This window comes from Budorcas taxicolor, chromosome 11 (genome assembly GCF_023091745.1).
Source record: "Budorcas taxicolor isolate Tak-1 chromosome 11, Takin1.1, whole genome shotgun sequence".
NCBI lineage: Eukaryota > Metazoa > Chordata > Mammalia > Artiodactyla > Bovidae > Budorcas > Budorcas taxicolor.
The window spans coordinates 132,550,966-132,566,503 of NC_068920.1; the positions used below are offsets into that span (position 1 = coordinate 132,550,966).

The window sequence follows — 15,538 nt, forward strand, 5'->3', positions numbered from 1 at the left end:
GAGACGGGTGGAGAAGAAGATGGAGATAAGTACACACACGTACACACACACACATCCCACATGCACACTCGTAACACAGACACACACACAGACACAGACACACGTGCACACTCAGGCAGGTATACAAATCCTGACTCTCTCCTTCCCACCAGGGCAAGACTTCAGTGCAGAAAAGCAGCTACGAGCCACTGTGGAACGAGCAAGTGGTCTTCACAGACCTGTTCCCCCCACTCTGCAAGCGCATGAAGGTGCAGATCCGGGACTCGGACAAGGTCAATGACGTGGCCATCGGCACCCACTTCATTGACCTGCGCAAGATTTCCAATGATGGAGACAAAGGTCAGCAGCTGGAGACTGGAGGTGGGACTTGGGGCTAAAGGGAGTGGGTAAAGGAGACCCCTCCACACACATGCACACACACACACACACACACACACACACACACACCGCCACAATCACCAGCTCTGTCCCACACCTTGGACTTAAAGGTGCTGCTGGCCTTCACCAGCAGCCCTTGCCTCCAGGGAAGGGTAGAGACTAATGGTCAGGTCTGCACAGAGCTGCCTGGGCCCGCTGTGCCAGGCTGCCTGGATTTGAACTCCAACTCTGACAGCTAGAAGTTTCATGACCTTCGTACCTGTTTTGTCATCTGTAAAATGAAAATAATAGTAGTCATATACATATTATGGGTGTGTGTGTGTGTGTGTGTGCATGCGTGTGTGCACACATTCAGTCACTCCAGTCGTGTCTGACTCTGCAACTCCATGGACTGCATCCATGTCATCCTGTTCAGGAAACTAAGATCATGGCATCTGGCCCCATCACTTCATGGCAAATGGATGGGGAAACAATGGAAACAGTGACAGACTATTTTGGGGGGCTCCAAAATCACTTCAGATGGTGACTACAACCATGAAATTAGAAGATGCTTGCTCCTTGGAAGAAAAGCTAAGACAAACCTAGACAGCATATTAAAAAGCAGAGACATTACTTTGCCAGCAAAGGTCCATCTAGTCAAAGCTATAGTTTTTCCAGTAGTCATGTATGGATGTGAGAGTTGGACTATAAAGAAAGCTGAGCGCTGAAGAATGGATGCTTTTGAACTGTGGTGTTTGAGAAGACTCTTGAGAGTCCCTTGGACTGCAAAGAGATCCAACCAGTCCATCCTAAAGGAAATCAGTCCTGAATATTCATTGGAAGGATTGATGCTGAAGCTGAAACTCCAATACTTTGGCCACCTGATGCGAAGAACTGACTTGTTGGAAAAGACCCTGATGCTGGGAGGGATTGAGGGCAGGAGGAGAAGGGGACGACAGAGGATGAAATGGTTGGATGGCATCACCTACTCAATGGATATGAGTTTGAGCAAGCTCTGGCAGTTGGTGATGGACAGGGAAGCCTGGTGTGCTGCAGGCCATGGGGTCGCAAAGAGTCGGACATGACTGAGTGACTGAACTGAACTGAGGAATTGGGGGGAGGGGCACTTCATGGAGGAAGAGCGTTTAACAGGTAGAGACAGAGAGACAGAGACAGAGAACCTCTCCTTTGGAGAGGAAAGGAGGGGTGTGCAGAAGCAAGTGACACCCCAATGGAATGCAGGTCTGCACAGATAGCAAAGGGCTGGAAGGCCTTGCTGGGGAGCTAAGAAGGTGGGTTTGTCCTCTAGGGCGATTGTAGGCCACCTTATAACAGGTACTAGAAGCAGGGACCATGACTTCACTCCACAGAAATGGATATGTGTGTATGTGGAGCCCCAGCTCAAGCTCCTGCAGAGAATAAACAAACACACGGAAGTGCCCCAGAAGTGACAGGGCCACCCCACAGCCGCCCACAAACAGCAGACACGGCTCGCCCCTCAGCCCTCTGTGAGCCCCGCAGCTGCAGGCCCTCTGCTGCCTCAGACATTTCCCTGAGCGAGACGTGGAGTCTTCAGCTCAGCAACCAGGAGGTGCAGGCCAGGAGCCCCCAGAACAGGTCCCTCCACCTGAGTGAGCCCTTGACCCCCTGCACCCCTGCCCACAGGCTTCCTGCCCACACTGGGCCCCGCCTGGGTGAACATGTACGGCTCCACACGCAACTACACGCTGCTAGACGAGCATCAGGACCTGAACGAGGGCCTGGGGGAGGGCGTGTCCTTCCGTGCCCGCCTCATGCTGGGCCTGGCGGTGGAGATCCTGGACACATCCAACCCTGAGATCACCAGCTCCACTGAGGTGCAGGTGGAGCAGGCCACACCCATCTCCGAGGTAAGGCCCCAGGGGGCTGCACTCCCTTCCAGAGCCCCCCAACCCTGCTCAGCACCCTTTAACCCAATGCAACCTGGGCCTAGGCTCTGCCAGTGTCCACCCTACCTGCCTCAGGGACCCAGACCCCAGGGTGAGGCCTCCCTCCCCAGGAAGCAGCAAGACTTCCGTCCCTCCCACTGCCTGTGCCTGCGCTCTGCCCATCTCTGCTCCTTTCCTAGCCACGGTTGTCCTTGTGCTGGACAGAGCAGCCTTTCCTGCAGGGACAGGTTGGAGGGCCAAAGGAATTGGGCCTTCAGTGTCTGGCCTCCTAGTTCCACACCTGGGTGGGATGTCCCCCACCACTAGCCCCAAGGGCCTGTCTGGAGACTGAAAGAGGCCTGGCCCTGGCCTCAACGTGCTGGTAAGCTTTCAGGATGGCTTGAACCACCTTCCCCACAGAGCTGCACGGGGAAAATAGAAGAATTCTTTCTATTTGGAGCCTTTCTGGAGGCCTCAATGATCGACCGGAAAAACGGAGACAAGCCCATCACCTTTGAGGTCACCATAGGTGAGAGCTGGGCTCACAGAGGGGTATTTGGGCCCAGGGACTGCAGAGTGGTAACTGCTGGGCCTGCTGCACAGCCCTCGAGGGAGGGGGACTTTGCCACTTCCCTCGAGTGTGCTCAGGCGCCCACACAGCACACAGTGACTGTACATTATGAGTGCACACACACCCCACAGGGTGAACCTTAGGGCTCAGTGAAGTTAGGGACATGAGAAGGAAACACCCTCTCTGCAGAAGGAAACAAGGCCCCCATGGGACTAGAGAGGAGAGTCCTGCAGGGTCCTCTGGGGCTGGACCTTGAGCTCAGTGGTCATCAGGGCTCCCAGCGAGGTCTCTGCCAGAGTGTGGGACATGGCCCCATCCTCTGGCTAGTGTCCTATGGTGTCTGAGCTCACACAGAGCCCAGCAGAGGTCCCATTCCCTGACTCTTGCTTTTCCCAGCCACAGACCCCCTGGATTGGAGGGCAGGGTGGGGCCAGGTAGAAAAAAGCCCCTAGGCCCTCGGATGCCCCCTTCTGCCTCCAGGCAACTACGGGAACGAAGTTGATGGCCTGTCGCGACCCCAGCGACCTCGGCCTCGGAAGGAGCCTGGGGACGAGGAGGAAGTCGATCTGATCCAGAACTTGAGTGACGACGAGACTGACGAGGGTGGGGGCCTGGCCTCGGTCTCCTCCACCCCACCCATGCGGCCCCAGATCACCGATAGGTGAGCCAGGTGGGACAGAGGGCTCTGAGAGGCCCTGCCACTGCCTGCCATCCTCTGGTGGCCTGTTCCCTGCCCACCTGCCTGGGCACCCAGTCCTCAGTCTCCCACCTGCTCCCACCCCAGAAACTACTTCCATCTGCCTTACCTGGAGCGCAAACCCTGCATCTACATCAAGAGCTGGTGGCCTGACCAACGCCGTCGCCTATACAATGCCAACATCATGGACCACATTGCAGACAAGCTGGTGAGGGCCAGGCCCGGGGTGGGAGGGAAACGGCAGAGGGGGCGTGCTTCTGAGGGCCTCACCCAGCCTGGACACCGCCCCTGCCTCACACAAGGCCTGTCTGCCCAGCAGATTACCGTGAGCATCAAGGAGGGGCTGCAGAATAGCCCCAGCAGGTCCTGTGCTCCTGTCCCCGCCCCATTCCCAGAAGCAGTCCAGGGTCTGAGGGCTTCCCAGAGTGGAGTCTGGGAATTGTGGCCCGTCTAGTCTTGGGTTCCCCTGGAGGCATCTGGCCAATCCCTCTCTCTCTCCCCTCTGCCCCCCTGCATCTGATCCTGGCCTCTGTCCAACCCCTGTGGGTCCACCAGGACCACAGACTCATGACCCAGAGATGGCTTCTTCCTCAGGAACCAAAGAGTCACGAGCATGACGGCTTCCAGGTTCTGGAAACAGAACCTGGAAATTGGTGTTTCTGGGCTTTCCTGGTGGCCCAGAAGGTAAAATGTCTGCTTGCAATGCAGGAGACCAGAGTTCGATCCCTGGGTTGGGAAGATCCCCTGGAGAAGGAAATAGCAACCCACTCCAGTACTCTTGCCTGGAAAATCCCATGGACAGAGGAGCCTGGTAGGCTACATTCCAAAGAGTCAGCGTCGCAAAGAGTCAGACATGACTGAGCGACTTCATTTTCACTTTTCTTTACGATGGCGGAACACTCCAGGGATGGTGCTCATGGGAGGTCCTAGGATACTAGCCCCTCATCCTCTTGATGAAAGAGGGAGATGTTTGGGGAGGCTGAGGGGGGCTGTGGCTCACACTCCTGGTTCACAGGAAGAAGGCCTGAACGATGTGCAGGAGATGATCAAAACAGAGAAGTTGTACCCTGAGCGTCGACTTCGGGGCGTCCTAGGGGAGCTCAGCTCTGGCTGCTAGTGAGCGGAGGGGCTGCCAGTGTGGGGCGGCAGTGGGAGGATGGCAGAGAAGGAGTCATCTCTGCTAAGCCCTGCTCCCACTCCCAACCCCAGCCGCTTCCTCTCCCTCGCGGACAAGGACCAGGGCCACTCATCCCGCACCAGGCTGGACCGGGAGCGTCTCAAGTCCTGCATGCGGGAGCTGGTGAGGACGCGGCTGGACCACCTGGGGACAGAGGGAGGGTCTGGAGGTGAAAAGGGAAGCCGAGGTCGGGGGACATCCTTCTCTGAGGTCACGGCCCCCAGGGCCAGCCCCTCCATCACGTGTCACAACCTGAGCCCCACTTACACCCCCTCACCTCCCAGGAAAGCATGGGGCAGCAGGCCAAGACCCTGCGGGCACAAGTGAAGCGGCACACGGTGCGCGACAAGCTGAGGCTCTGTCAGAACTTCCTGCAGAAGCTGCGCTTCCTGGCAGATGAGGTGTGCCCTGTGCCGGAGCGCGGTACCAAACTGGAGCAAGGCAGGAGGGGCTGCATAGGAGGGAGTGGGCCCCTCCCGCTCTGACAGGTGTTGAGGGACAGGGCTGACCAAGCCTTTCATCCCATCCTGGGCTCTTCCCACTCCACTGGTGGGAGGAGAAGGAAGACCCAGTCTCAGGTCCCCTCCCTTATGGGGCACACTGGCCTCCCCCACCCTACCCTGTCCTAGCCCCAGCACAGCATCCCTGACGTCTTCATCTGGATGATGAGCAACAACAAGCGCATCGCCTACACCCGGGTGCCCTCCAAGGACCTGCTCTTCTCCATCGTGGAGGAGGAACTGGGCAAGGACTGCGCCAAGGTCAAGACACTCTTCCTCAAGGTGCCGGAAGGGGAGTGGATTAGCGGCGGGTGGAGGGGCTGGGGTCTGGGCTACTCTCAAGAGGTCTTCTTCCTCTTGGAGGGAGCAGCGTCCACACCCCTGGGTCTGCCAGGCCTGAGCGGACAAGATGCCCAGAGAAGAGCTAAAGAGAATAGGAAGGGGGATCCCGCCTTGCCGATCCCCTTCTGTGCTGTTTCCCCACTGCACAGCCCAGTGGGATGGCTGCGGTGGGGGTGGGCCCCCTCTGACCACAGCTTCTTAAGCTGCCTGCCCCTTCCTCACCCCGTGGGCTCTGGCAGCTGACCCTGCGCCCACCCTCCAGCTGCCGGGGAGGCGGGGCTTTGGCTCGGCGGGCTGGACAGTGCAGGCCAAGCTGGAGCTCTACCTGTGGCTGGGTCTCAGCAAGCAGCGCAAGGACTTCCTGTGTGGCCTGCCCTGTGGCTTCGAGGAGGTCAAGGCAGCCCAGGGCCTGGGACTACTCTCCTTCCCGCCCATCAGCCTGGTCTACACTAGTGAGTGAGGACTCCCAGGTCTGGGTGGCCCTGGCTCCGAACTCTCACCCGGGGAGGGCACGCTGGCTGGTGGCCTGTTCCCCGAGCCTCATCCTGCTCTTCCCACAGAGAAGCAGGCCTTCCAGCTCCGCGCCCACATGTACCAGGCTCGCAGCCTCTTTGCTGCCGACAGCACCGGCCTCTCAGACCCCTTTGCCCGTGTCTTCTTCATCAACCAGAGTCAGTGCACAGAGGTGAGGGCCCCGGGGAGGAGCGGATGGCTCTGGCTTTGAGAGCACTGGGGGGCCTGTGAGTTTCTGGGACCTGGAGAAACAGAGCAGCCAGTACCCAGATCCTTAGAGGGAAGGCTTGCAAATAGCTGCAGGACCAGGCCACACTGGTGAAGGCTTTAATCGTGGTTACATTCAACATAGAAGACAGGGAAGACGTTGGTGGGGGGTGAGGGCAGACGGTCATGAGCAGACCTCATAGCAGCCTTCATTTAAGATTCCCCGAAGAGTCAGAGAACATGGCACTCCTGCCCCCCGAGTCCCCCGGAAACCACAGGACTGACTGGGGTGACTCCTGCACCAGTATCTGCCCACCCACCATCACCCCTACTTGTTACCTGTCTACCCCACCCTGCTGCAGGTACTGAATGAGACCCTGTGCCCCACCTGGGACCAGATGCTGGTGTTTGACAACCTGGAGCTGTACGGTGAAGCTCATGAGCTGCGGGACGATCCCCCTATCATTGTTATCGAAATCTACGACCAGGACACCGTGGTACGGGTGGGCTCTGGCACTTGAATTGGCAGCCGCCTCCCCAGCCCACCCCCAGAGCCCCTTGGCCAGAGTGCTTGCCAGGAAGCCGGGGGTCTGGGCTGCTGACCAGCCCTTCCAAGAGACCCCAGGTGTCTTCTGCCCTCTCACTGCAGCCTGACCCCTCCTGATGCTGTGGGCCTCTGGGGTCTTAGGGAGGAGACAGGCCAGGGTGTCCCCGCCTGCTCCACAGACACACCAAGCCCAGGCCCAGCCATGCCAAGAAGGCCTGCTGTCCCCAGCCTTCCCTAATCCTAGACCGCCCAACTCCCCCCACCCCTGCATACAGTCATGCACAGCCTCATAGCCCTCCACGGGTGCTCTGGAGTGAGGGAGTGGACGATTGAGGTGACCTCTCCAGAGCTGGGGAGCCGCTTACTACAAGCCACCCCAGCTACTGGGGAGCCCTGAGTGAGTTCTGGACTAGCACTAGGAGCACCTATTTCTAGATCTGCATCTGCCATTCACTGCCAGCCTGGCCTGGAGCTAGCCTAAGACTTGGTTTCCCCATCTGTAAAATGGGGTGATCACGCCTGCAACTACATGGGGCTATGGTGAAGACTGAATGAGATCCTGGGTATGAAGGTGCCCGGTCAGTTCAGGCATCAGGAAGCCACCTTGATTGTTTGTTGCGTCAGGGCAAAGCCGACTTCATGGGCCGGACCTTTGCCAAGCCGCTGGTGAAGATGGCCGACGAGGCGTACTGCCCACCCCGCTTCCCGCCCCAGCTGGAGTACTATCAGATCTACCGGGGCAACGCCACGGCCGGGGACCTGCTGGCCGCCTTCGAGCTGCTGCAGGTGGGGCTTCTGGAAAGAGGGGGCTGGGCCAGGGGCCTCTCTTCTCCCCATCCTACTGTGAGGCCACTGGGACTGAACTAGGGGTGTGCTTCCTGGGCACCTGTGCTGTCTGGCCTTTTCTGTCTCCCTAGACCATGTGGCACCTACCTGGTGGGGGGAGAGAGCCCTCTCCCTGGGCTCACCAGGATATGACGCTATGTCCCCCATCCCCTAGATTGGACCGGCAGGGAAGGCCGACCTGCCGCCCATCAACGGCCCCATGGACATGGACCGAGGTCCCATCATGCCTGTGCCTGTGGGCATCCGACCCGTGCTTAGCAAGTACCGGGTGGAGGTGAGGGCTCCACCCCTTCCCTCCCGGCCCTGCCTTGAACAGGCCCTGCCATACTCTGCTTCCTGGTCCCCCTCACCCTCTCCCCATCAAAGGTTGTATGCACACCTCACACTGGTGGCATCGAACCAGGGGTGCTTCAGCAACCTCAGGCCATGCCTCGTGTTTCAGAAAAAGACACTGAAGTCCCAGGAGGGGAAGTGGCTGGCCCAAGGTCACAGCCGGGAGCCAGCGGCAGCCCTCAGCTCCCGCCCATCCCCTGCCCTTTCTGCACTGACTCACACTTTCCAGGACCTTTCCCAGCCTCTGTCCGCCCCCATACCCACCCTCACCCCCTCCTCCACAGCCCCTTGAGGACACCCTCCCTCATCAGCTCTCCCAGCCCTGCCCCTCCTGGTGAGGGGCCACCCACAGCCAGCGCCCCTGATGGAGGGGCTGTCCTCTCCCCCCACACCCCCCCACCCCACACACACAGGTGCTGTTCTGGGGCCTACGAGACCTGAAGCGGGTAAACCTGGCCCAGGTGGACCGGCCACGGGTGGACATCGAGTGCGCGGGGAAAGGGGTGCAGTCGTCCCTGATCCACAATTACAAGAAGAACCCCAACTTCAGCACCCTGGTCAAGTGGTTTGAAGTGGTGGGTGCAGGCCCGGGCGTGGTGGGGCAGGGCTGGGTGCAGCAGGTGCGGCCAGGGATGGCCGGTGCCTCTGCCCCTTCTCTGAGCTCAGGCTCCCTGCCCCCACCCCCAGGACCTCCCGGAGAACGAGCTCCTGCACCCGCCCTTGAACATCCGCGTGGTGGACTGCCGGGCCTTCGGGCGCTACACCCTGGTCGGCTCCCACGCCGTCAGCTCCCTGCGGCGCTTCATCTACCGGCCCCCAGACCGCTCGGCTCCCAACTGGAACACCTCGGGTACGGCCACTGCTCAGGCCCAGGGCGGGGGCTCCAGCCACAGTCCAGACCATGCGGTTCCCTCCTGGGGGGGTCCCCAGGTTGGGTAGGGGAGGCCAGGAAGGAGGGTCCACCCTGTCCAGGCAGCCCCAAACTAGTGCTAGAAAGGCCAGAGCCGAGGCATCCTTAGAGGGCCCGAGAGCAGATGGCCTTCTCTGCCTGAACCCAGAGAAGACTCTGCCCCCTGCCACCCGCCACGTGGCCTCCACTGTGTCACTGAGCACAGCTCACACTTCTCTCTGGCTCACCTCCTCCCTCTCCTTATGCCCATCTTTTCTCCCTCAACTGTCACATCCCTCTCTCTCCCCCTCAGAAAGCTCCAGAGTCAGCTTTAGGCCTCTGGGCCTTCCAGCCACTCCAACTCTCACTCTTCCTCCTGCTCCTCCCTGTCTGTCTGTCTGTCTGTCTGTCCATCTCTCTGTCCAGGCAGGCTCCTGAAGGGCCGCCGTGGGCTGTACAGTGGGGGCCCCTCCTTTCGCCCCACAGGGGAGGTCGTGGTGAGCATGGAGCCGGAGGCGCCCGTCAAGAAGCTGGAGACCATGGTGAAGCTGGAGGCGGTAAGGTGCCTGGAGATGTGCAATTGCGGGTGACTTTCCCAAAGCTGGGCCACCCCCACCCCGCCCCCAGACAACACGTTAAGTCACTCCTCCTTCAGTGTGGGGTGGGCCAGGGCTAGCCCTCACTGCGTGTGCACGCAGCCCTACCCTAGAGTGTCCAGGAAGGCAAGAATCTCAATTCTGCATGTGCGTGTGTGCCATGAACATGCAGTGCACATGTTTGAGAGACAGAGCAGTAACGTGTGAAGCAATAGCCTGCCATTATTTTTATTCCAACAAACGACACCACAGGCAAGGACTCCTTGTGTGAACACCAGTGTTCTCTCCAGAGGGTCTGAGTCTTCTTTCTCAGCCTTTTACAAACGACCCTCCCCAGGCCGGGGTTGGGGCAGGAGTTTCAGGTGGAAGTGCCTTACTCCTCCTGGCTTAGGACTGGGACTGTCGGTCTGCCAAAAGGGGTCCTGTCACCTGGGTGTTCAGATACGGACATGGAGCCTACGGGAGAGGGTGGGATGGAGGCCGGCCTGGAACAGGTCATCCTGAGTCCAGGCAGGACTGAGAGGGCAGGAGGCAGGCTTACCTCCCCACTGCCTTCTCCAAATCCCGTTCCTGACATCATGTGCTTCTCGCAGCCTGTGGCGTCTGCTAGCTTCTGAGATCTGGGCGGGAGTCCAAGAGGATCCTTCCTCTCCCCATCGCTCTGGTCCCCAGAGAGTCTGGGCCAGTGGCTGAGTTAGCAGACGGTGTGGCTCATGGAAGAGGAGAGCAGTTGAGGCCTGGTGCCTGGCCTGCGGGGCTGGGATTGGCACCACCAGGGGCTATGGGGCTAAATCTTGAGATGCCACGTCCCCCCTCAGCTCCCAGCCTCTGAAGCTCCTCTCTGAGGAGCTTGCTCCTCCTGGGGGTAGGCAGCTAGTTTCAGGCCATTAGGGAACAAAGAGGACAGCACAGACCTGAGCTTCACCATCGTCCCCATGGGCTCTGGTGGGGCCTTTTTCGTCGGGGTCCCCTTCAGCTGTGTAAATGTGTCCACTTACTCATTAAGGCACTTGCCTTTCACCCAGCCAACATTACCAACCTCCAGCCTCATGCCCTGTCAGCCTCCCCTCTTGACTCTGACTCCCCACTGCAATCATCTGGGAAGTTGACAACTCTCCTGGTGCCCAGTACCCCACCTTGGACTCAGGGGAGCCCTGCGATGGATCATTTTTAAAAGCCCCCAGTAATTCTCATGTGCAGTCAGGTTGGCAAACCACCACCCTGGAAGTTCTAAGGAAACATCCCTGAGGCAGACCTTCCACAGTCCTGGATTGGCCTTGGGAGCACAGCACTCATGACCCAGGGACCATCCCTGTGTGAGCCCCTGCCTGCACCCTCCCTGGCTGGGCCACTGCCCGCCACTTTCAGCCCAGTGGCTAAGTCTGTCCTTGTCTCCTTGGTTCCCCTCTGCAGACTTCCGATGCCGTCATCAAGGTGGATGTGGTGAGTGGGGGTACCGTTGGGGAGCACTGGGAAGAGAAGACCCTACGCTACATAGGGTATCAGGCCAAGGGTAGCAGCATCAGGGACCAAGCCACCCCACAGCTCCTGATGCTCCGGCCAGCGTAACCCCTCCTAAGAGGCAGAGGGAGAGAGCTGCTTGGGCTGCAAGCCCCTGAGCACCAATCCCACCTTGGCCAGGCTCATGCTGGTGGCTCATGACACTCTCTGGGCCATGGCATCCACTGCCACAAGACAAGGTCCTGCCCCTTTCATACTGGTGGCTTCACAGAGCCCCCTGGAACCCAGGGCTTCCTGGGAGCAGATGGTCAGAATGGATGGGGAACGCCCGTATTGTCCAGGGCTCTGGGAATGGCCAGGGTGCAGGGACGTATGCAGGACTCTGGACCTGGCCAACCCTGCAGGCTGATGAAGAGAAGGAGAGGAAGAAGAAGAAGAAGAAGGGCAGCTCAGGTGAGCCGGAGGAGGAGGAGCCGGATGAGAGCATGTTGGATTGGTGGTCCAAGTACTTTGCTTCCATCGACACCATGAAGGAGGTGAGGCCTCCGTCCTAGGCAGGGGGCCAAGGAGGGACTGGGCTGGGAGAGGTGATGCCAACTCCACATCAGACCCTCCTATTCAGCTTCCTTCCTACACCCACCAGAACGGTCTCCCCACTCCATCAATATGAACTTGGAACAGTCTATCTCACAGCCTTGAAGTTCTAGCTCATCCTTTTCCAGTCTGCCTTCCCAGGCTTGGTTTTCTCAAGTCCTCATTCATTTATTCCACAAACATTCCTTGAGTATATATGATGATGTACCACCAACGTAGGTGCTACAGGGGCCGAAAGATAAGCTGCCAAACCTGCCCTGAGTATTTACTGGACATGCAAAATGCACATGTAAATAGATACAGTACAATGTGATAACAAAGGCAATTTAGTGCCTAGGAGGCAGGGAAAGCCTCACAGAGGAGGTGACCTTTGAGGAAGAGGAGAAACGTGCACTCAGAGGCCAAAAGGAAACAACTTCTCAGTAGTACTTGCACATCTATTATCATTTTACATATTATGCTATTTTATTTTACATGTCTTGGTCACTGTTGCTGTGTGAAATGTTCTTCCCTTGTTGTGCACACACAGGTCTACTGAGTCAGACTGCAAATTCCAGAAAGCTCATTTCTCCCCTTCCTCATTTGTCTCTTGTCCACACTGCCAACCTAGCTCAGGACAGGCACCCAAGACTGACCAAATGACCAGAAGGGACACATGCCCCTGGTTGTGTTTCCTTGACCAAGCTGATCCAACCACATCCTCTCCCCAGGCCCTTTCTATGACCCGAGTTGTGTGTGATGTTTATCATTCATATTAGAGCACAGGCTAAGCTGCTGTAGCAGGTCAGATTGCTATGAACAAGAACACTGATATGGTGATTCAGTGGGGTTGGAGACTGATATACTGCCACCTTGTTACTAGCATCTATATGGTTAGCAAAGGCTTACCATCACGTCCTAATACCAGTGTACAGGAAGGGTAAAGAGAAGAGGTGGCGACATACTCCTTTCCTCTTGAGGGCCCAGCCTAGAAGCAGCACATAAGCACATCCACTCACATTGGCTAGAATCTAATCCCATAGCCACACTTAGCTGCAAGGGAGGCTGGGAAATGTTATCTTTAGCTAGGTGACTCTGTGCTAAAAACTTTTAGAGAGCAGAAGCACTGATAATTGAGGGACATCTAGCAGTATCTTCTACCACCAGCACCTCCTGGATTCAAGTTGGAGCTTCGGGAGGTTGCCTGTTGTCTCGTCTGTTCCTGTAATTTGCACAGGCTGCCACCAGGGGGCAGTGGCACCTTGGATGAATCCTGATGATTTAGTATCCAGTGTGTACGGACGGACTGAAGAAAAGAAACCATATTTTCTTATCCAGTTATACTTTTCTACATTAAAACAATAAAACGTTAAAACTAAGAAGCAATGTTAAAGAACACACATTTTTCAATCGTACATAATTCAAAGAATCATAAAACTCCTAAGTACACTTAAAGCCATATTTTACACTATAAACTTTTTTAACCCACTTAAGCGGAGCACATGATAGGTTTGAAACCCGGTGGGAAAGAGTTTCTGCTTCTAAAAATTTAAGACTGGTCTGAGACCACAGTGTGGGGTCAACAAACCCCACCCTAGGAAACCTACCTTCCCTTCTTCTCACCTCATTTTTTGGCAGCAAATTCGACAACAAGAAATCTCAGGAATTGACTTGGAGGAGAAAGAGGAGATGGACAACACTGAAGGTGAGCCTGGAGCCCTGGAACTCTGCTTTTGTCTCCCAGCCCATTATATGAGTGGCTCCTCCGCTCATCACACCAGCTGCTTCTCTTTCCCCTTCCCGTGGGTCCTCACAGCTGCAGCAGCCTACGGCAGATATCCTCAGGCATCCCTGAGGCCCTTACGTAGAGTGGCGTTTACTCTGACCAGTTGAGCAACCACAGTGATGGACAGACATTTAGAGCCTTCGAACATCAGAGCTGGAAGGGACCTCAGAACTCATCCCATTCTGTGTCTCCCAGACCTTTTCCATGGAACACTACGAATGGATTTTCTAAAGGGAAAAGAAGGTTCTGAGGCCAGACTGGTTAAACAGGTCCCTTGGTGCAGGACTTCTCAGTGCCTTTAATATACAAATGCTATTATAATAAATCTCTAAAAGGAAGACAGAATAAAATATTTCCCTGACTTATTATATATATATATATAATTATTATATCATGCATATACATGATATATATCCTTTCTCTTAAAGCATTCCAAGAACACCTACACTTAGTGTTTCACTGAATGCTGTTTGGAAAATGCTAATATAGAACAGTCTTCTTATTAGAGACCTGCTAAGTTAAATTAGTGAAGTGATGAGGTAGGTCTCCAGCCCTGGCTTTCCTGCTCAGATCATTTCTGCCTCCTTGTCTGTTTCCGGCCAGGCCTGAAGGGGCCGATGAAGGGCAAGGAGAAGGCAAGGGCTGCAAAGGAGGAGAAGAAGAAAAGAACCCAGAGCCTAGGCCCTGGCCAGGGGCCGGAGGCCCCTGAGAAGAGGAAACCCAAGATTGATGAGCTCAAGGTAAGGGTCTGGGAGCAGACCCCACCAGGGTGTGGGGGCGTCATGCCCAGGTCAAGACAGAGGCCTGTAGGCCTGCCTCACCTCCCCTGATGGCCTGGCTTGGCTCAGGTGTACCCCAAGGAGCTGGAGTCAGAGTTCGACAACTTCGAGGACTGGCTGCACACGTTCAACCTGCTTCGGGGCAAGACGGGGGACGACGAGGATGGTGGGACTGAGGAGGAGCGCATCGTGGGCCGGTTCAAGGTCAGGTGGCAAGTGTGAGCGGGGCCCAGCCCCTAAGACCCAGGCCCTGAGTCCTGAGCCTCCCCACCAGCTCTCCTCCCCACCCCAAGCCTGGGGCTGACAGCCAAGGGGAACTGTCAGCTGCCCCAGTAGGAAAACTATGAGAATACTTGCATGCTGAGTGATAAGGGGCATCTGCCCTGAACCCACTCCCCTACTTGACCCCCTGCAGAATTGCCCCCACTCTGGCCACTTCCTCCAAAACCCCTGACTTTCTGTGACCCAGCAACTAAAAGGTTATGGCCCCAAACCCCTGCAGTAGGGTGCAGATCCTCAGTGCTCTGGGCTATTTTAAATGCCACCCCTGCCTGTGCCCATGGGAACCTGCACCCTGACCCATGCTTGCTGCACCCCAGGGCTCCCTCTGCGTGTACAAAGTGCCACTCCCAGAGGATGTGTCCCGGGAAGCCGGCTACGACCCCACCTACGGCATGTTCCAGGGCATCCCCAGCAATGAACCCATCAACGTACTCGTCCGGGTCTACGTGGTCCGAGTAAGAGCCCCCTCACAGCCTCTCTCCCCAGGCTCCCAGTCCTCCTGCCCAAGAGGGGCTGAAGCAGCCTCAAACTGATAGCCCCCAACTGGGAGACACCAGGGAGGGCAGTTGGCCTTGTGCCGTCCTTTATAGAGGCGGAAGCCAAGGCCCAGAGTTGGTCAGGGACTCACCCGGGGTCACACAGCAACTCTCTGGTCCAGTGCTCCTGCCCTTCATTATCATGGGACCATCGCAGGGTGGGGGAAGATGAGGGTGCAGGCACCCTGCTCAGGAGCGCCCCTCGCATTCCAGGCCACGGACCTGCACCCCGCAGACATCAATGGCAAAGCTGACCCCTACATTGCCATCCGGCTAGGCAAGACTGACATCCGTGACAAGGAGAACTACATCTCCAAGCAGCTCAACCCCGTCTTTGGGAAGTAAGGCCTCCTGGTGCCCCACCTCCACCCTGCCCAGACTTCCCCAGCCCAGACCCCCTCCCGCCCCACCCTACCCCCCTTGACCCTCAACCCTTCTCCCACCCCCGCCACACCAGGTCCTTTGACATCGAAGCCTGCTTCCCCATGGAATCCATGCTGACGGTGGCCGTGTACGACTGGGATCTGGTAGGCACCGATGACCTCATTGGGGAAACCAAGATCGACCTGGAAAACCGCTTCTACAGCAAGCACCGCGCCACCTGTGGCATCGCCCAGACCTACTCCGTGTGCGTGGGGC

The 15,538-nt window shown here is 57.2% G+C and overlaps 1 protein-coding gene across 1 annotated transcript in view; it reads left to right on the forward strand.

Annotated features, from left to right (window-relative positions):
• OTOF (otoferlin) overlaps positions 1-15,538 on the forward strand; it is an 89,677-nt gene that overhangs the window by 66,441 nt on the left and 7,698 nt on the right. Inside the window, exons 15-39 of the mRNA XM_052647757.1 lie at positions 153-339; positions 2,023-2,246; positions 2,685-2,793; positions 3,316-3,496; positions 3,620-3,740; positions 4,548-4,648; positions 4,742-4,832; positions 4,994-5,110; positions 5,339-5,491; positions 5,814-6,003; positions 6,112-6,236; positions 6,634-6,768; positions 7,443-7,604; positions 7,819-7,938; positions 8,411-8,572; positions 8,685-8,847; positions 9,373-9,443; positions 10,896-10,925; positions 11,348-11,479; positions 13,155-13,221; positions 13,906-14,042; positions 14,151-14,285; positions 14,681-14,818; positions 15,113-15,240; positions 15,357-15,527. Coding sequence (XP_052503717.1) covers positions 153-339; positions 2,023-2,246; positions 2,685-2,793; positions 3,316-3,496; positions 3,620-3,740; positions 4,548-4,648; positions 4,742-4,832; positions 4,994-5,110; positions 5,339-5,491; positions 5,814-6,003; positions 6,112-6,236; positions 6,634-6,768; positions 7,443-7,604; positions 7,819-7,938; positions 8,411-8,572; positions 8,685-8,847; positions 9,373-9,443; positions 10,896-10,925; positions 11,348-11,479; positions 13,155-13,221; positions 13,906-14,042; positions 14,151-14,285; positions 14,681-14,818; positions 15,113-15,240; positions 15,357-15,527 — 3,350 coding nt within the window. The remainder of the gene's footprint in view (positions 1-152; positions 340-2,022; positions 2,247-2,684; positions 2,794-3,315; positions 3,497-3,619; positions 3,741-4,547; positions 4,649-4,741; positions 4,833-4,993; positions 5,111-5,338; positions 5,492-5,813; positions 6,004-6,111; positions 6,237-6,633; positions 6,769-7,442; positions 7,605-7,818; positions 7,939-8,410; positions 8,573-8,684; positions 8,848-9,372; positions 9,444-10,895; positions 10,926-11,347; positions 11,480-13,154; positions 13,222-13,905; positions 14,043-14,150; positions 14,286-14,680; positions 14,819-15,112; positions 15,241-15,356; positions 15,528-15,538) is intronic.